This window comes from Rhincodon typus, chromosome 5 (genome assembly GCF_021869965.1).
Source record: "Rhincodon typus isolate 14 chromosome 5, sRhiTyp1.1, whole genome shotgun sequence".
NCBI lineage: Eukaryota > Metazoa > Chordata > Chondrichthyes > Orectolobiformes > Rhincodontidae > Rhincodon > Rhincodon typus.
The window spans coordinates 38,138,370-38,153,727 of record NC_063336.1 but is presented as its reverse complement, the minus strand read 5'-3'; the positions used below and the strand labels follow the sequence as shown (position 1 = coordinate 38,153,727).

Genomic DNA, 15,358 nt, shown 5'->3' with positions numbered 1-15,358 from the left:
CATCAACAGGAAGGGTCAGTGATCTGTGATTATTGTTACTGCTTCCTGAAGATATGTACCCACTACCCTGGCAGTTACCATGACTCTTCCATCCTGGAGCACTCTTGTATATCTGGTGGATTTGAGTGTCCGAGTGCATTACAAAGGCTAGATATGGGGTGGAGCAAGTGATACCCCCAGTGACTATGTCTCATCACACCATTGCACAATCTCCTGAGTGATTCTGACATTAAGAACTTCTGTTAAATAAAAGGGAAAAGAGAGGTCAAAGTGAACATGCGCCCCCTTAGAAAATGAATCTGGAGAGACCATAATTGGGAACAAGGAAATCTCCCGTGGAATTAAACAGATATTTTGCTTTAATGTTCATGGTTGAAGATACTTTGAACATCCCATTAATCTGAAAGAATAAGAAGGAGGAAGAACCATCAGTGGATGATCCCCAGTATGGAGGGATTGTTTCTTGAGCAGCGGCTAAACAGGGTGGAACTCTACTCATTGGCGTTTATAATAATGAGAGGAAATCTCATTGAAACATATTCTTAGAATTTTGACAGACTAGATGCTGAGAGGTTGTTTCCGCTTATCAACAAATTTCCAAAATCAACATGTGCGGTTAACCTTGTATGCCTCGCTCTGTCTAAGCACCCTATGATCTGCACGTCCTTGCTTGTTATGATCTGACTGTACTGCTGGGAAAACAAAACTTTTCACTGTATTTAAGTACATGTGACAACAATAAATAAAATAAAATCACATCCACTTTCTTGCCCTTTCCCCCGTAACCCTCAATTGCCCTACTGATCAAAAATTTATCTATCGCAGCCTTAAATATACACAAGGACTCTGCACGCACAGCTCTCTATGGCAAAGAGTTCCAAAGACAGTCAACCTTCAGATAATAAATTCCTCCTCATCTCAGTCTTAAATTGGTGTCACTTAATTATGAGACTAGCCCTTTCCACTTCACTGAACAGGTGGTAACATGTTGATACCCTTCACTCATTTAACACACTTTTGTATCCAAAAGGGTGTTTGGAAGTGTGTAGTAAGAGTCTCTGATACTTTCTGAATACGCTTAGCATTCACATCATAACTTTAAATTAATTTCTGTTTTTAATTCTTAGCTCTGATAATGTCAGAATAATACTGCTCAATTCAAATTGGTTGTACAGATTGTGCTATTGATAAGGCAAAGATCAAAAGTTGTATATCTTGAAACCTATTGTTTGAGATATCTTTTTATGCTGAAAATGGAGATCTACTGTGCTCTAACTTGAAGCGTTAGTTATTCTTAATGCAAACAACCTCTTGGACCAACAAGTTTTGTCTGGTTTAAACAAATGTGGTTAGTGTGGACCAAATCAATTTAAAATGTTCCATTGTGCAATGTTTAAGCCTTTGAAGCTTATATGGCCAATTTGTAAAAATACTTGAATTTATTATCAAAAACGTTGCTGGAATAAAAAAGCTCTTGAGATTTTATACTTTATGAACATTTCCTTCTTTATCATCATTCCAATTCTTTCACGTTGATAGGAATCGACCTGTCACTTCATATTATGAGCAAGAGAACGTGGAACACATCCTTCCCATCATAACACAGCCGTACGATTTTCGGAAAAAAAAATCAGCAATTCCAGCCTGGGAGGAACAAATTATATTCAATGAGCGATTTGGTTACTTTCTTCATGAATTCATGGATTCACCTTCTAGTCTTCTGTTCTTTGAGGTATCAGAGATTTGGGTTTTAATCTGACACACTTATTTCATCTGTGCTGTATCATCTTCAACTTTTTATATGCCAATTAGACCAAGGTGAGTAGTATAGTATATTTTATCATGTGAGTTTTTTTTTGACTGTTTTAAAATAGTTCAAATGCATACATGCTCATCAAAATGAGACCTAGATCATGAGTGTAGAAATTGCGATTGAAGATATAATATAGCCCTTGTTTTTCATTGTTTTGCTGACTTCACTGTTCTGCCATTTTTGAAATCCTTAAGCCCCAAAACCCACATTTGTGACTTTTGGAAGTGAATTTATTCTAAATCAATGTGGTTTAAAAAAAAATTAATCAGTATGATTCTCTGCCGTTTGTTTTAAGGTGACAATCTTTCTATTTCATTTTGCCTTCAGATTCAAGAAACGAAACGTAGAAAATAGGAGCAAGAGTAAGCCATTCAGCCCTTCAAGTCTGCTCCAGCATTCAGTGTGATACGGCTGATCATACAGCTCAGTATCTTGTTCCCACTTTCTACACATACCCTTTGATCCCTTTAGCCCCACTCTAACTCCTTCTTGTAAACATTTAATGTTTTGGCCTCAACCACCTTCTGTGGTAGAAAATTCCAAGGCTCACCATTGTATGGGTGAAGAGATTTCTCTTCATCTCAGTCCTGAATGGTCTACCCTGTATCCTTGAACCATGACCTCTGGCTCTGGACTCCCTGGGGATCAAGAACATCCTCCCTGCATTTACCTTGTCTGGTATTTTAGAGTTTTGAGTTTCTGGTCTTAACCAATCCAGTATCTCCTCATATGTCAGACCCACCATCCCAGGAATCAGTCTGGTAAACCTCCTTTGCACTCCCTCAGTAGCCAGAACATCTTTCCTCAGATAAGGAGACAAAAATTGCCAGGTGTGGTCTCTGTACAGCCCTGACAATTGCAACAAAACACCCTTGCTCCTGTACTCTAATACTCTTGCTTTGTAGGCCAACATATCATTTGCCTTCTTCACTGCCTTCTGCATCTGCATGCTTACTTTCAGTGACTGTGTACAAGGACGTCCAGGTCTCGCTCTGCCTTCCCCTTTCTTACTGTATTTCCATTCAGATAAACTGCTTTCCTGTTTTTGCTGCCAGTACGGATAACCACATATTTATCCATATTATATCTCACTTGCCTTGTATTTTCCCACTCACACAGTTTGTCCAAATCACCCTGAAGCAACTGTACAACCTCCTCACTGTTCTACCGAGGGACTCCAGGAATAGGCTGAAGGAAATAAATGGAAACTAATATGAATAGCACATCTCCTCTTCCAGTGGAATCCAGAAGATCTGTGGGCAGGCTAGTGGGCAGGAGAACAGCTGTGGGCTGCAAAAGCCCGAAGCTGCACTCCTGCCATCTTTTAACCATGGAATGCAATCTTAGCGACGCACTGTACCTCTTCTCTAACTGATACAGTATATTTCGTGTACACTGCACTTTGTCACGTACCTCCTGAGAACCTAGAGACAAAACTACCAAGTCATCTTTCTAGGCTTTAAAAATCAACATGAAAATAAATATTTAGGTTTTTACAATGCAAGGGACTGATATGCTTTAGAGTGAGACTAAGTTAGAAATGTTTCAGCTGAGGTTAGTTTTATCCCATTTTAAATTGGCATTCTGCATAATGAATATCATTGGCATGAAGAGCATTTACTTGATCTTCACAGTGATGTAAAAATCTTCCAATTGGAAAAGAAATCAGTATTTTGCTGTCATGAATAGAAAATGTTACTTCCACCATGTTTCCTTATTAGCTGCAACATTTTTTGTTTCCTTTAAAAGTTACACGTCACTATACTTCTATGATCCTCTGGTTATATTTTTTCTGTTCCCAGGTTATTGATTTGTGAACAGCAGTTTCTGTAATAGCTTGTTAACAATCAGCTATTCAGTATTTAAGCTGCATTTTAGAGCTACTTTGAGCTAGATATTATCTAGTGTTTGTTTTGGTTTCTTTGCAGTTCTTATCAGATATTTTAATATTTACAGATCCTTGAATTTGTAAGTATGGATGAAGCCAAAGCCAACTACGCAACTCAAAGTAGTGAAGGAGGTTGGCGAAAAATAGCTTGGGCATTTCTAAAGGTAATGTATTATAGACATAGCTATATTCTGAAGCAAAGCAGTCAGTTGCCTGCAATATTTTCAAGATCTTGGCAGATTTTTGGTTCTGATTTAGTTTGTTTAAATGCAGCAATTGCTTTTCCAGTGGTACAATTAAGCTGTGAGCTATAAAAATATTTGGAATGATGCCACTAGTAGGAAAAGGAAATTGTGTATGCTAAATAAAAGGGAGTCTCCTATTTGGCTTCTGAATTTGCCACATGAGATGCTTGCTTTCTTTGCCACTCCACAGCACCATCCGAAATGGTTTCACGCAGATGCCTGTACTCAAGATTGAGGCCATCACTGACTATCCCTGTGTACTTTCAAACTTCACATACCGTCTAAGATTCCACTACTCAGTATCTGCCCTTCTACTGCTGAAGACCCTGAGGATGCATATTCATTACCAGGACAGTTTGCTCGGGCCTGTAGAAATTGCTGGTGGTATCTTGGCAGCTGCGGTCAAGCCAAGAAGATTAGCTTCAGATTACTCTGAAAATAACCAATAAAGGATAGCATACTGTGAACTGGGTTGCTATTACAGTGCCTCTCAACTTAACAGTTGGGCATTCACATCTCAGTAATGACACTAGGGTTTCATGTACAAATGTTGTTTTTGATTTGACTTGTATTGGGGTGAATCTCTAATGACTCATTTATTCCTGTTGTTTCTCAGTTAATCTCTTCTTCCAAAAAAGTACACTTTTGAAAATCATGACTGAATGAACCCACCAGTTTCCTGTGATGTTACTGTTTGATTTGGTACTGTTTTCCCAATCAGCAGTGTCTTGAAGTTGCAGCTGTTAAAACTAGGACACTCTCTCTCTTCTGTGATGAAGCTGAAGCTGAAGCTGAAATGATGGGACAAAAACAAATTTGCTGGAAAAGCTCAGCAGGTCTGGCAGCATCTGTGAAGGAAAAAACAGAGTTAATGTTTTGGGTCTGGGGACCCTTCCTCAGAACAGAAATGATGGGGCCTGATCTTAGGCTTCAGTATATCGTTTTGTTGCCTCCCTCTCTCAGAGCTTACTGATGCTCAGTTTGGGTTCTGCCGAGACAGTTCCTGACCTCATTGCAGCATTTGTTCAAAAGTGGACGAAAGAGCTGAATTCTAGAGGTGAGGTGAGAGTGACTGCATTGACATCAAGATTGTATTTGATCGAGAATGGCATTAAGGAACCCTTTGCAAACTGGTGTCAGTGGGAATCAGGGGACATGCTCATGCCTGGTACAAAGAAAGTGGCTGTGGTTATTGGAGTTTACTCATCTCAGTTCCAGAATATCTCTGCAGGAGTTTCTCAGCTAGTGTCCTGCACCTAACCGTCTTCAACTGTTTCATCAATGACTCCTGTATCATAAGGTCAGAAATGTTCGTCGGTAATTGCATAAAGTTCAGTAACAATTGCAACTCCTCATATAGTGAAGCAATCCATGCCCAAATGCAGCAAGACTTGGATAATATCCAGGTTTGGGCTGACAACTGGAAAGTAACATTCACACACACACAAGTGGCAGGTAAAGATCATCCTGAACAAGAATGAATCAGACCATCTTCCGTTGACATTCAATGACATTACCATCATTGAATCCCCATTGTCAACATCCTGGTGGTTAATATTGACCAGAAACCAAACTGGATTAGTCATATAAATAATGTAGTTACAAGAATAGGTCAGAGGCTAGGTATTCTGCACTGAGTAACTTGCCTACTGACTCCTCAAAGCCTGTCCACCAACTACAAAGTACAAGTCAGGAGTGTGATAGAATACTAGACAACAAGGTGCAGGGCTGGATGAACACAGCAGGCCAAGCAGCATCATAGGAGCAGAGAGGCTGACGTTTCGGGCCTAGACCCTTCATCAGAAAAAGCTTCCCACTTGTCTGGATGAGTCATTTAAGAAACTTGACACCATCCAGGACTAAACAACTTGCTTAATTGGCACCAGATCCAGAAACACGCAGTGCCTCCACCATGATGCTCTGGAGCAGCAGTGTATACTATCTATAAGGTGCATTGCAGAAATTTACCCAGGCTGCTTAGAGAGCACTTAGTAAACCCATATGCATGACCATTTAGAAAGACAGCAGATAAATGGGAAGATATTAATCTACTAGTTCTCCAAGCCACTCACCCTCCTGACTTGGAAGTATATAGCTGTTTCTTCAGTATCACAGGGTCAAAATCCTAGTACTCTCTTCCCAGTGGAATTTTGGGTCTAACTACATCAAATGGACTGCAGCTGTTAAAGAAGGCAACTCATCACCACCTTCTCAAGGGCAACTAAGGATGGGCAATAAATGCTGGCCTAGCAAGCAAAGTTCACATCCCATGAATGAATAAAAAAGAAACCTGAAAATCTGAACAAGTGGATGCAAGCAAGGTTTCAACCACATTATCATAACCTGGCTATTCTCTTTTAGAAATTTGTTGTCAAAGCTTAGAAGCATTTATTGTTGTTTCCTGACTAACCTGGTGAATTATTATCCTATGTTGTGATTATATTTGTGTCTTGCTTTGTGATATCGAGGGTTATGTGGTGCACATATAATCTAGGATCTGTTCAAGTTATGTTCTCCTATGTCTGAAAGCAATTAGTGGACTACTGGGTTTAGAGCCATAGTGTTTTACAGCAAGGAAAGAGGCCTTTTGGCCCATTTGTGTCAACATTTTCCAGCACTTTTCCTGGAGACTTGTATGTTATGATACTTCAAGTGATCAAATAAGTATTTTTTAAATATTGTGATGGATCCTGCCTCTACCATCCTTTCAGGCAGAGGGTTTCAGGTACCCACCAAATTCTAGGTGAAAATCATTCTTCCTTAAATCCACTCTAAACCCTTTACCTGAAGTTTGTGCTTCCCAGTTATTAATCCATCTATGAAGAGAAAGTGTTTCTTCCTATGTACCCTGTCTATGCACCTATAATTTTGACCACCTCAATCAGATCCTTCTCTGCTCTATGCAAAACAGTCTGAGTCTATCTAGTCTCTCTTCACAGTTGAAATGCTCCAGTTCAGGCAACATCATGGTGAAACTCTTCTGCACCCTTTCTCGTGCAATCACGTCCTTTCTTTTGTGTGACAGGCAGAATTGGGCACGGTACTCAAGCTGTGGCCTAAATAACATCTTATGCGGCTGCACTCTGTTTTTGTATTCAATGCTTCGACTAATAAATGCAGATATTCCAGATGCTGCCTTAACCACTTTATCCACCCATACTGTTGCCTTGAAGGATCTATAGATATGCACGTCAAGGTCCCTCTAATCCTCTGCAGTTCCTAAGGTCTCATTATTCATCGCCTATTTCTTTGCCAATTTGGTCCTTACAAATTGCATCACCTCATACTTTTAAGGATTAAATTCCATTTGCTGTTGTTCTTCCACCTGACCCGTCTGTCCATATCCTGTGTAGCCTAAGGCTTTCCTCCTCACTATTTACCATTCTGTCAATTTCTGTGTCATCTGCAAACTTGCTGATCAAACCTCGATATTCGTGGTAAGGCCATTAATTTACACACAACAAGAACTCCAGCACTGAACTTTGCGGTATGCCATTCGACGTAGACACACGAGTCCAAAAATAACCATCGCCCTATGCCTCCTGCCACTAAACCAATTTTGCATCAGATTTGCCAAATTTCCCTGGATTCCATGAGTTTTTACTTTATTGATCATTTTTTCATGCAGGACCTTATCAAAATCCTTACTGAAGTCCATGTAGACTACATCCACACATCTTACTTCTTTGAAACACTCAGTAAAGCCTGTCAGATCTCCTGACTAAGCCGTACTGATTACCCTGATTAATCCTTGCCTCTCCTAGTGGAAATTAGTTCTATCCCTCAGAATCCTTGCCAGCAGTTTCCTTCAATTGATGTTGGACTCACTGGCCTATATTTTCCAGTTTCATCTTTACCGTGCTTCTTGACTAAAGTTACCAGAGTAACTATCCTCTAGTCCTCTGGCAGCTCTCCTATATCCAAAGAGGATTTAAAAATTAATATCAAGGTTCCTGCAAACTCCGTTTTGCCTCCCATAATGGCCTGGTGCCTTATCCAATTTTAAGCCTGCTAATACCAGTTCTCTCTCAATTGTAACTTGTTGAAGTATATTATTGCCCTCTTCCTTGATTTCTGTACCTGTGTCATTCTTCTCTAACACGAGTACAGATGTAAAGTACTCGTTTAAAATCTCACCTACATCTTCTGACTCCACCCGTGGTTTGCCACCAAACTTTCATTGGTTATGACTTTCTCCTGATATACTGTACGTATAAAATGCCTTTGGGTTTTCCTTTTATTTTACCTGCGAGTGTTTCTTTCGTGGCCCCTTCTTTACTTTCCTAATTTCTATTTTAAGTAATTCCCTGCACTTTCTATATGCCCCTAGGGCTTTTGATATTCTGAGCCTTCGACATCTACCATAAACTTCCTTTTTCTCCCCTTAATTAATTCTGTACATCCACAATATTCTGGGTTCTCTGGGATTTTTGGTTCCACACTTCACATTTTACAGGAACCTGTTAGCCCTGCATTTTCACAGCTTTCTTTTTGAAAGACTCTCACTACTTTGATGTAGATTTTCCTACAGGCAGCTGCTCCAAATTCACTGTGGTCAGATTCTGATTAACCAAATTAAAATTATTATTCCCCTAATTCAAAAATTTTATTTCTACCACCTGTCCAGCTTTGTTCTCTAACATTAGCTACTCAGACATGAACATATACAGATTGGCCTGAAATTCATAAAGCTGGAAATAAACAGTCTGTGTTTTATCTGGGGGAATTCCACTACATTTGCTTGACCTTTTAATTCTTAGTATGAGGCCAAAGCTGTTCTTATACTCATTCCACTTCTCCTTTCAACCCTTGTTTCCCATATTAAGAGTTCATGTTGCAAAATTGAAGAATTCCTGACCTTCACTGGGAAATCATGTCAGCTCAGAACTGGTATTCTATTTGCGATCTTCATAAAAGCTCTAAACCTTGCCCAAATTGCAATAATTCATCCAAGAGAGGATTGATTACCTTATCCTGAGGCTAAGTTACACTTTTATCAAGACAGAAATTAAAGAATGCCATTTTTCTTCTTTCCTGCAGTGGATTGCGTCTCTGACCTAGAGGAAGTGGAGTGGGCCCTGAAGAATTTGGGCAGATTGTCTTTGTGTATTCTTATATGTTGGTGATTGTTCCTATTTTATGCTTCAGTTAGTATGTCCCACATACGAACATAGACATCTCTGTTGTTGTTTCATAGCTGGTGGGTGCTAATGGAGTGTTGAATATTGATCGAAAACTGCGCCTGCAGTTATATTATCCACCTGTAAAAGTCAAGAAGCTGTCCAATTCCATCGATGTGTTTGAATGGTGGAAGAAACGCCCTTGGAGTCAATACCCTTCAACTTTATACGTTACAGTGAAAGGTTTAAGGCTACCTCAAAATGTGAGTGTAATTTAAGATCCTTTAAAAGGCTATACACAGGCTGTACATTTCCTGGATATATGAATTGCTTTTAACATTTTGATTGGTGGATATATATTTTGTGCATTGCTTTTTTTTTCACTTTCTAAAGCATTTTTAAACGTGGTCTGTAAAAACCTTTCATGGCCATTTTTTCTTGTAGCCTGATCTGGAACATTACTTCAATAAGAAGCTTGATGATGTTACTTTATCAGTAATTCCAGGATGCTGATTGGGTTAACAGGATCTTAATAGCAGCTGTAGTATATTTTTGTAAAAATCTCATTATCTTTTCTGTTAAAGATATTTGATATGGTGCCACACAACTGACTTGTGGGGAAAATTACAGGTCGTGGAATAAGAGTTGGAACAATGTGGTTACAAAATTAGTTGAGTGATAGAAAACAGCGAGTAATGGTCGATGGATATTGATTGGGATGAAGGAACGTTCTTAGTGGAGTTTCTGAGGGTTTCGTATAATGATAAATATTAGAGATCTTGGTGTGCAGGGCCAGTTTCAAAGTTGTCAGATAACACAAAACTTGGAAGAATTGTAAACCGTGAGCAGGACAGTTTGGAACTCCAGAAGGACATGAACAGGTTGGTGGAGTGGTCAGATAGGTGGCAGATGAGTTTCAATGTAGAGAGATGTGAGGTGATGCATTTTGCTAGGAAAGACATTGAAAGACAATATAAAATAAGGGATACAGTTTTAAGGGGGGTGCAGGACCAGGCAGACTTGGCTGTAAATGTACATAGATCATTGAAAGTGGCAGAACAGGCAGAGAGAGCAGTAAGTGAAACATGCAGTATGCTCAGCTCCATTAAGAAGGACAAAGGCCGGTGTGAACTTGTAAAAGAAACTTGTTAGACCTCAGCTGTCGTATTGTGTACAGTCTGGGGTACCACATTTTAGGTAGAAGTGAACGCATTAGAGAGAGTGCAGAAGTCATTTATAAGAATGCTTCCAGAGATATGGAACTTCATTTATGAGAATATATTGAAGAAGTATGGACTATTCTCCTTGGAGAAAAGAAGTCTAAGATGGAATGTGATGGAAGTTTTCATTGTTGTAAGTGGACTAGATAGAGTAGATAAGGAGAAACAATTTTCACTCATAAAAGGAACAAGAGCAAGAGAGCATAGATTTAAAGTGATCTGCAAAAGAAGCAAGGGTGAAGTGAGGGAAAATGTTTTTACTCAGTGAATAGTTAGAGTATGTACTGCACTGCGGGGCCTGTGGTGGAGGCAAGTTCAATTGAGGCATTCAGTGGAGCATTGGATGATTGTTTGGATAAAAATAAAATACCAGGCATGAGGAAAAAGCAGGCAATTGGCATTAGGTAAAGAATCTCATTTGATGAGCTAGTGGAGCATTAATGGCCAAATAATCTCCTTGTCCACTGCAACAGTTTTGTGATTTTGTGAACTATGCATAAATGAAACATAAAAGGCAGATGAAACAACTCCTGTTCAATAGATTTTCTAAGTTTCAACTGCGATTAGACTTTAAAAATACTCTATTGACTAAAGGATGTCCTAAAACAAAGAAAAGCACCATGTGAAAATTCAAGTTCTTCTTTGAGTAGTTGTGCCTTTTCAAATAGGTAAATCCTTCTGTACGTTCTATGATGGCTATTCAACGAGAGCAAGGCACTATTTCATATAGTGATCTTCAAACGGAGTTGGTACAAGGAGCTGTTTCATCAACTCTAGAATACCAGAAGTTGGATCTTTTGAAGTGGACTAGACTACCTGGACAGGTAAAGGAATGCACTTAACTTGCATGTGACTGCAACAGAAATTGAAACAATCATGGAAGGTGTAAAATGGTTTATCGCCCATTTTGTACTATCACTAGGAGATCATTTATCTCAGTTGGCTGGATGGCCAATTTGCATTGCAGAGTGACACCAACAGAGTGGGTTCAATTCCTGCACTGGCTGAGGCTACTGTGGAGGACTCTCCTTCTCAACATCTCCCGTCACCTCACGTGTGCTGACCCTCAGGTTGAACCACCATCAGTTGTCTCTCTCTTGAGAGAGAAGTGCTCTGTGGGCTTGTAAGACATTGGCAACTTTACCTTTTTACAGTCACCCAAAATAAAACGCCTACTTCATTTTTATAAATTTTATTCATTTTTGTGCTATCTTTTCCTTCTAAAGTATCCTTGTGAATGCTGCTTCCATGTTACCTTGCTTCTGAAATGACAATGCTGACGTGTAAAATTTACAATCCTTTAGGTTTGTCGTATTCCAAACAAGCTCTTGCTGTCATTTCGAGGGGGACAGACAGGATGCTACTTCATACAATTTTCTCATGATGGGAGAAGTTTGGCAGCATCATGTGCTGACCGAAGTGGTCATTTTATTGTAGGTGAGAATTATCAAAAGTGAAGGAAAAATAAGGAGAAATTAGAGTTTTCATTGTAGCTGTTCTGTATGAGGTATGGTCATGTACTATATTCTACATTTGAATGTCAACACTCTTTTGCCAGCGATCCAGGTGTGAATATCAATCAACAATTAGAAAAGATGTAACATTGTTCTTCAATTATTTCACCTCTATTACAATTTAATCTAAAGTTTCAGGCATTTAAGAATGGCATTATATAGTCTAAAGCTTTTAAATCTTATTTTGTATGTTTACATCCACCTTCTGATGGCATGAATAATTTTGCTAAGCCTCAGAATTCTCCAGTGTCTTAAGCAATCATGTTGTATATACCATGGTCATGAAACCACCACCTATGCTGTAGCTGCTGAGAAAAGGAAGGCTCTCCAAGGTAGACACCAGCAACATTCCTGCTCCAGTCCTCCATTATGCTTTTTGTCTTGCACTTATTTGCAAGAGTGTCAATGTAACAACTTTATACGATGAGAAGAGAGTGCTGGTTTGTGGATAAGTGGAATGTGATTGGTAGAAGTGCTGCAATAGAGAATGCAACATGAGAATGACGACCGATAATTTATTGCCAAGCCTTCTTTAAATTTAAATCAGGCAGCTTGACTCTGATTGGGCAAGGCGTTTTGCTGTCAAGTGAACCAGAGAAAAGCTTTTCCTTGTTTTGTTCCATTCAAACAGGTGCAGTGTGTGTACAAAAACAGAAGCTGCTGGAAAAGCTCAGCAGGTCTGGCAACATCTGTGAAGAGACAATCCGAATTAATGTTTTGGGTTTGGTGACCCTTCCTCGGGTTTTCTGGCATGATTATCTTATAAATAAAGGCTGAACAGATTGGTACTCTACTCATTGATGTTTAGATGAATGAGAGATAATCTCATTGCAACATATAAGATTCTTAAGGGACTTGACAGGGTAAATACTTACAGGGTGTTTCCCCTCATAGAAGAGTGTAAGATCGGAGGGCGTATTCTCAGAATAAACGAGCACCAATATAAGACTGAGATAAGGAGGAATTTTCTCTCTGTGAGTTGAGAGTTTTTGGATCACCTGTAGTGACAGAGTGTATAACTTAAGCTGATATAGATAGATTCTTGATCAGTAGGGGAATCAAGGGTTATGGGGAAAGGGCAGGAAAGAGGACATGAGGAATGTTGGAACAGCCATGATCCTATTGAATGGCTGAGCAGACTCAATGGGCCGAAGGGCCTACTCCTGTTCCTATTTCATATGTTTTTTTTCTGTTTGCAAAGAACAGAGCACTAAGTATTAATAAACATGGATTCCAATACGTACAAATGCACCACACTATGAGCCTGACTCACAATCTTAAATTAGTTGTCAGTGTAATTCTTAGCAGGTTTGGGACAATATTTACTTCAAAGGAACGTAATTCCATATAGGCATGTGTTAATATTTCATGTATTTTTATGCATTAAGTATTCACGTGTCCTCAAACTAAAGCAGCTTTTGTTCATGTGTAACAAAACCTGGACAACATCTAGGTTTGACCTGATGTGTGGCAAGGAACTTGTGCCAAATACATATCAGGCAATCACCATCTAAAACAAAAGAGGGTATAGCCATTGGCCTTTGACATTAAATGGCATTATCATCACTGAATCTCCTAATATCAAAATGCTGGAGGTAATTGTTGGCCAGAACGTGAACTGGACAACCCACATAAATATTGTGGCTACAGAACTGGTCAGAGGTGAGGAATCCTGCAGTGAGTAACTCATCTCCCCAGTGCCCTATATACCATATAAATGGCACAAGTCAGAATGCGTATAACTCCAACAACCCCTTTGAAACTTAATACCATCTAGGAAAAGTCAACGTGCTTAATTTGTACCCCATCCATGACTTTCAACATTCACACCCTTCACCAGCAACAACAGTGGCAACAGTATGTACCATCTACAACATACATTGCAGTAACTCATTAAAGATGTTCTGACAGCACATTTCAAGCCTGCAACCTCAATATAAGGAGGACAAGGGCAGCAGTTACATGGAACCATCACTGCTTGCCCATTATCCTCCAAGCGACACACCATTGTTTCACTATGACTGTGTTAAAATGCAGGACCTCCATCCCAAACAGCACATTGGTGTACCTACATCCCAACGACTACAGCTCAAGTTGAAGAAGGCAGCTCATCACCACCTTCACATGGTTCCCCTTGCACATTCCCTACTTGTGTAGGGCTTCTGCTATTTTGAACCCTCAGTAGCTGCCATAAGCTCTTTCACTTTATCCATCCTGTTTGTGCCTTTGATATACAAGGTTCACAGGATTTATTTGTCCTACCCTTTGTCATTTTTTTATTGAAACATTTTGGCCCTCTGCTGCTACTATTTCCTTCTTGAATGTCTCTTGCTGGACTTTTAAAGATTTACTTATAAGTATCTCCTCCCTGTCGACTCTGGCCAAATCAGATCTGATCTTATTAATTCGGCCTTCCCCCATTTTCAGGGTTTGATTTCAGGCCCATCCTTGTCCTTTTCCATAACAAACTAGAATCTAACAGTTGTGATTACTGACAACAAGATGCACTCCCATTGATACTTCAACCGCTTGCCCGGCTTCATTATCTAAAATTAAATCCAGGGCCGCCTCCTGTCTTGTAGGTCCTTCTACATACTGGTTTAAAAAGCTCTACTGGATGCATTTTAAGAATTCCACTCCCTCTAAACCTTTCATGTTATGACTATCCCAGCTAGAGAAGTTGAAATCCCTCTGACACTACCCTATTACTTTTATACTTCTCTGAAATTTGGCTACATGAACTGTTCCTCTATTTCTCTCGGAGTGTTGGGGGAGTGTAACATACTCCCAGCAATGTAATTGCTCTTTTGTTTTTGAGTTCGACCTATACGGCTTCACTAGAGGAGCCTTCTAAGATGTCACTCCCCCTTACTGCTGTAATAGACTCCCTCATCAATATTGTGATATCACCTCCTTTCCTCTCGCCTGAAGACCTTTTATCCTGTATTATTGAGCTGCCAATCCTGCCTCTCTCTCACCTATGTCTCAGTGATAGCAATTGCATCATATCCCCATATTTTAATTTGTGTCCTCATGCCAGCTGCCTTGTTCGTTAGACTCCTTGTATTAAAATGAATAACATCCAACTTTTCCAAACTCCCCTGTGCCTTAACTGACTTACAACATCTATGCCTTCTTGATTCCCTTCTCTTCTAATTTTAGCTATTAATCTCTCCATGCTGAACTTCGTCTCAGGAACTCCAATCTCTACCCTCCAAGTTAGTCTAAACCCTCCCTGGCTTTTCCGGAGAAACATTATCTCCAGTTACCCTTTTATTTACCAGCATCGCATTCGTTATTTGCAGACATATGATGTTTGTCTTTCTTCTCGAAACTAACTTAAGTGGCTCCTTATTACTATCTTTGGCACTGGAATTCATTATAGGTACAGCGGCCTGCAGCTACAGACTACCAGAGTCATTAGGATATTGGAAAGAAGCTGGCTGCACTAGTCTTAATTGTTTAGAAACAGAAAATAGGTGCAGGAGTAGGCCATTCAGCCCCCCGAACCTGCACCACCATTCAATATGATCATGGTTGATCAAGCAATTTCAGTAT

At 39.6% G+C, this 15,358-nt stretch overlaps 1 protein-coding gene across 1 annotated transcript in view; it reads left to right on the top strand.

Moving 5' to 3' along the window:
• Nucleotides 1–11,743, top strand: part of LOC125483112 (jouberin-like) — a 57,502-nt gene extending 45,759 nt beyond the window's left edge. The window contains exons 7-11 of the mRNA XM_048596745.1: nt 1,540–1,732; nt 3,770–3,865; nt 9,144–9,329; nt 10,955–11,110; nt 11,591–11,743. Of these exons, the coding sequence (XP_048452702.1) occupies nt 1,540–1,732; nt 3,770–3,865; nt 9,144–9,329; nt 10,955–11,110; nt 11,591–11,743 (784 nt within the window). The remainder of the gene's footprint in view (nt 1–1,539; nt 1,733–3,769; nt 3,866–9,143; nt 9,330–10,954; nt 11,111–11,590) is intronic.
• The last annotated feature ends 3,615 nt before the right edge of the window (nt 11,744–15,358 follow it).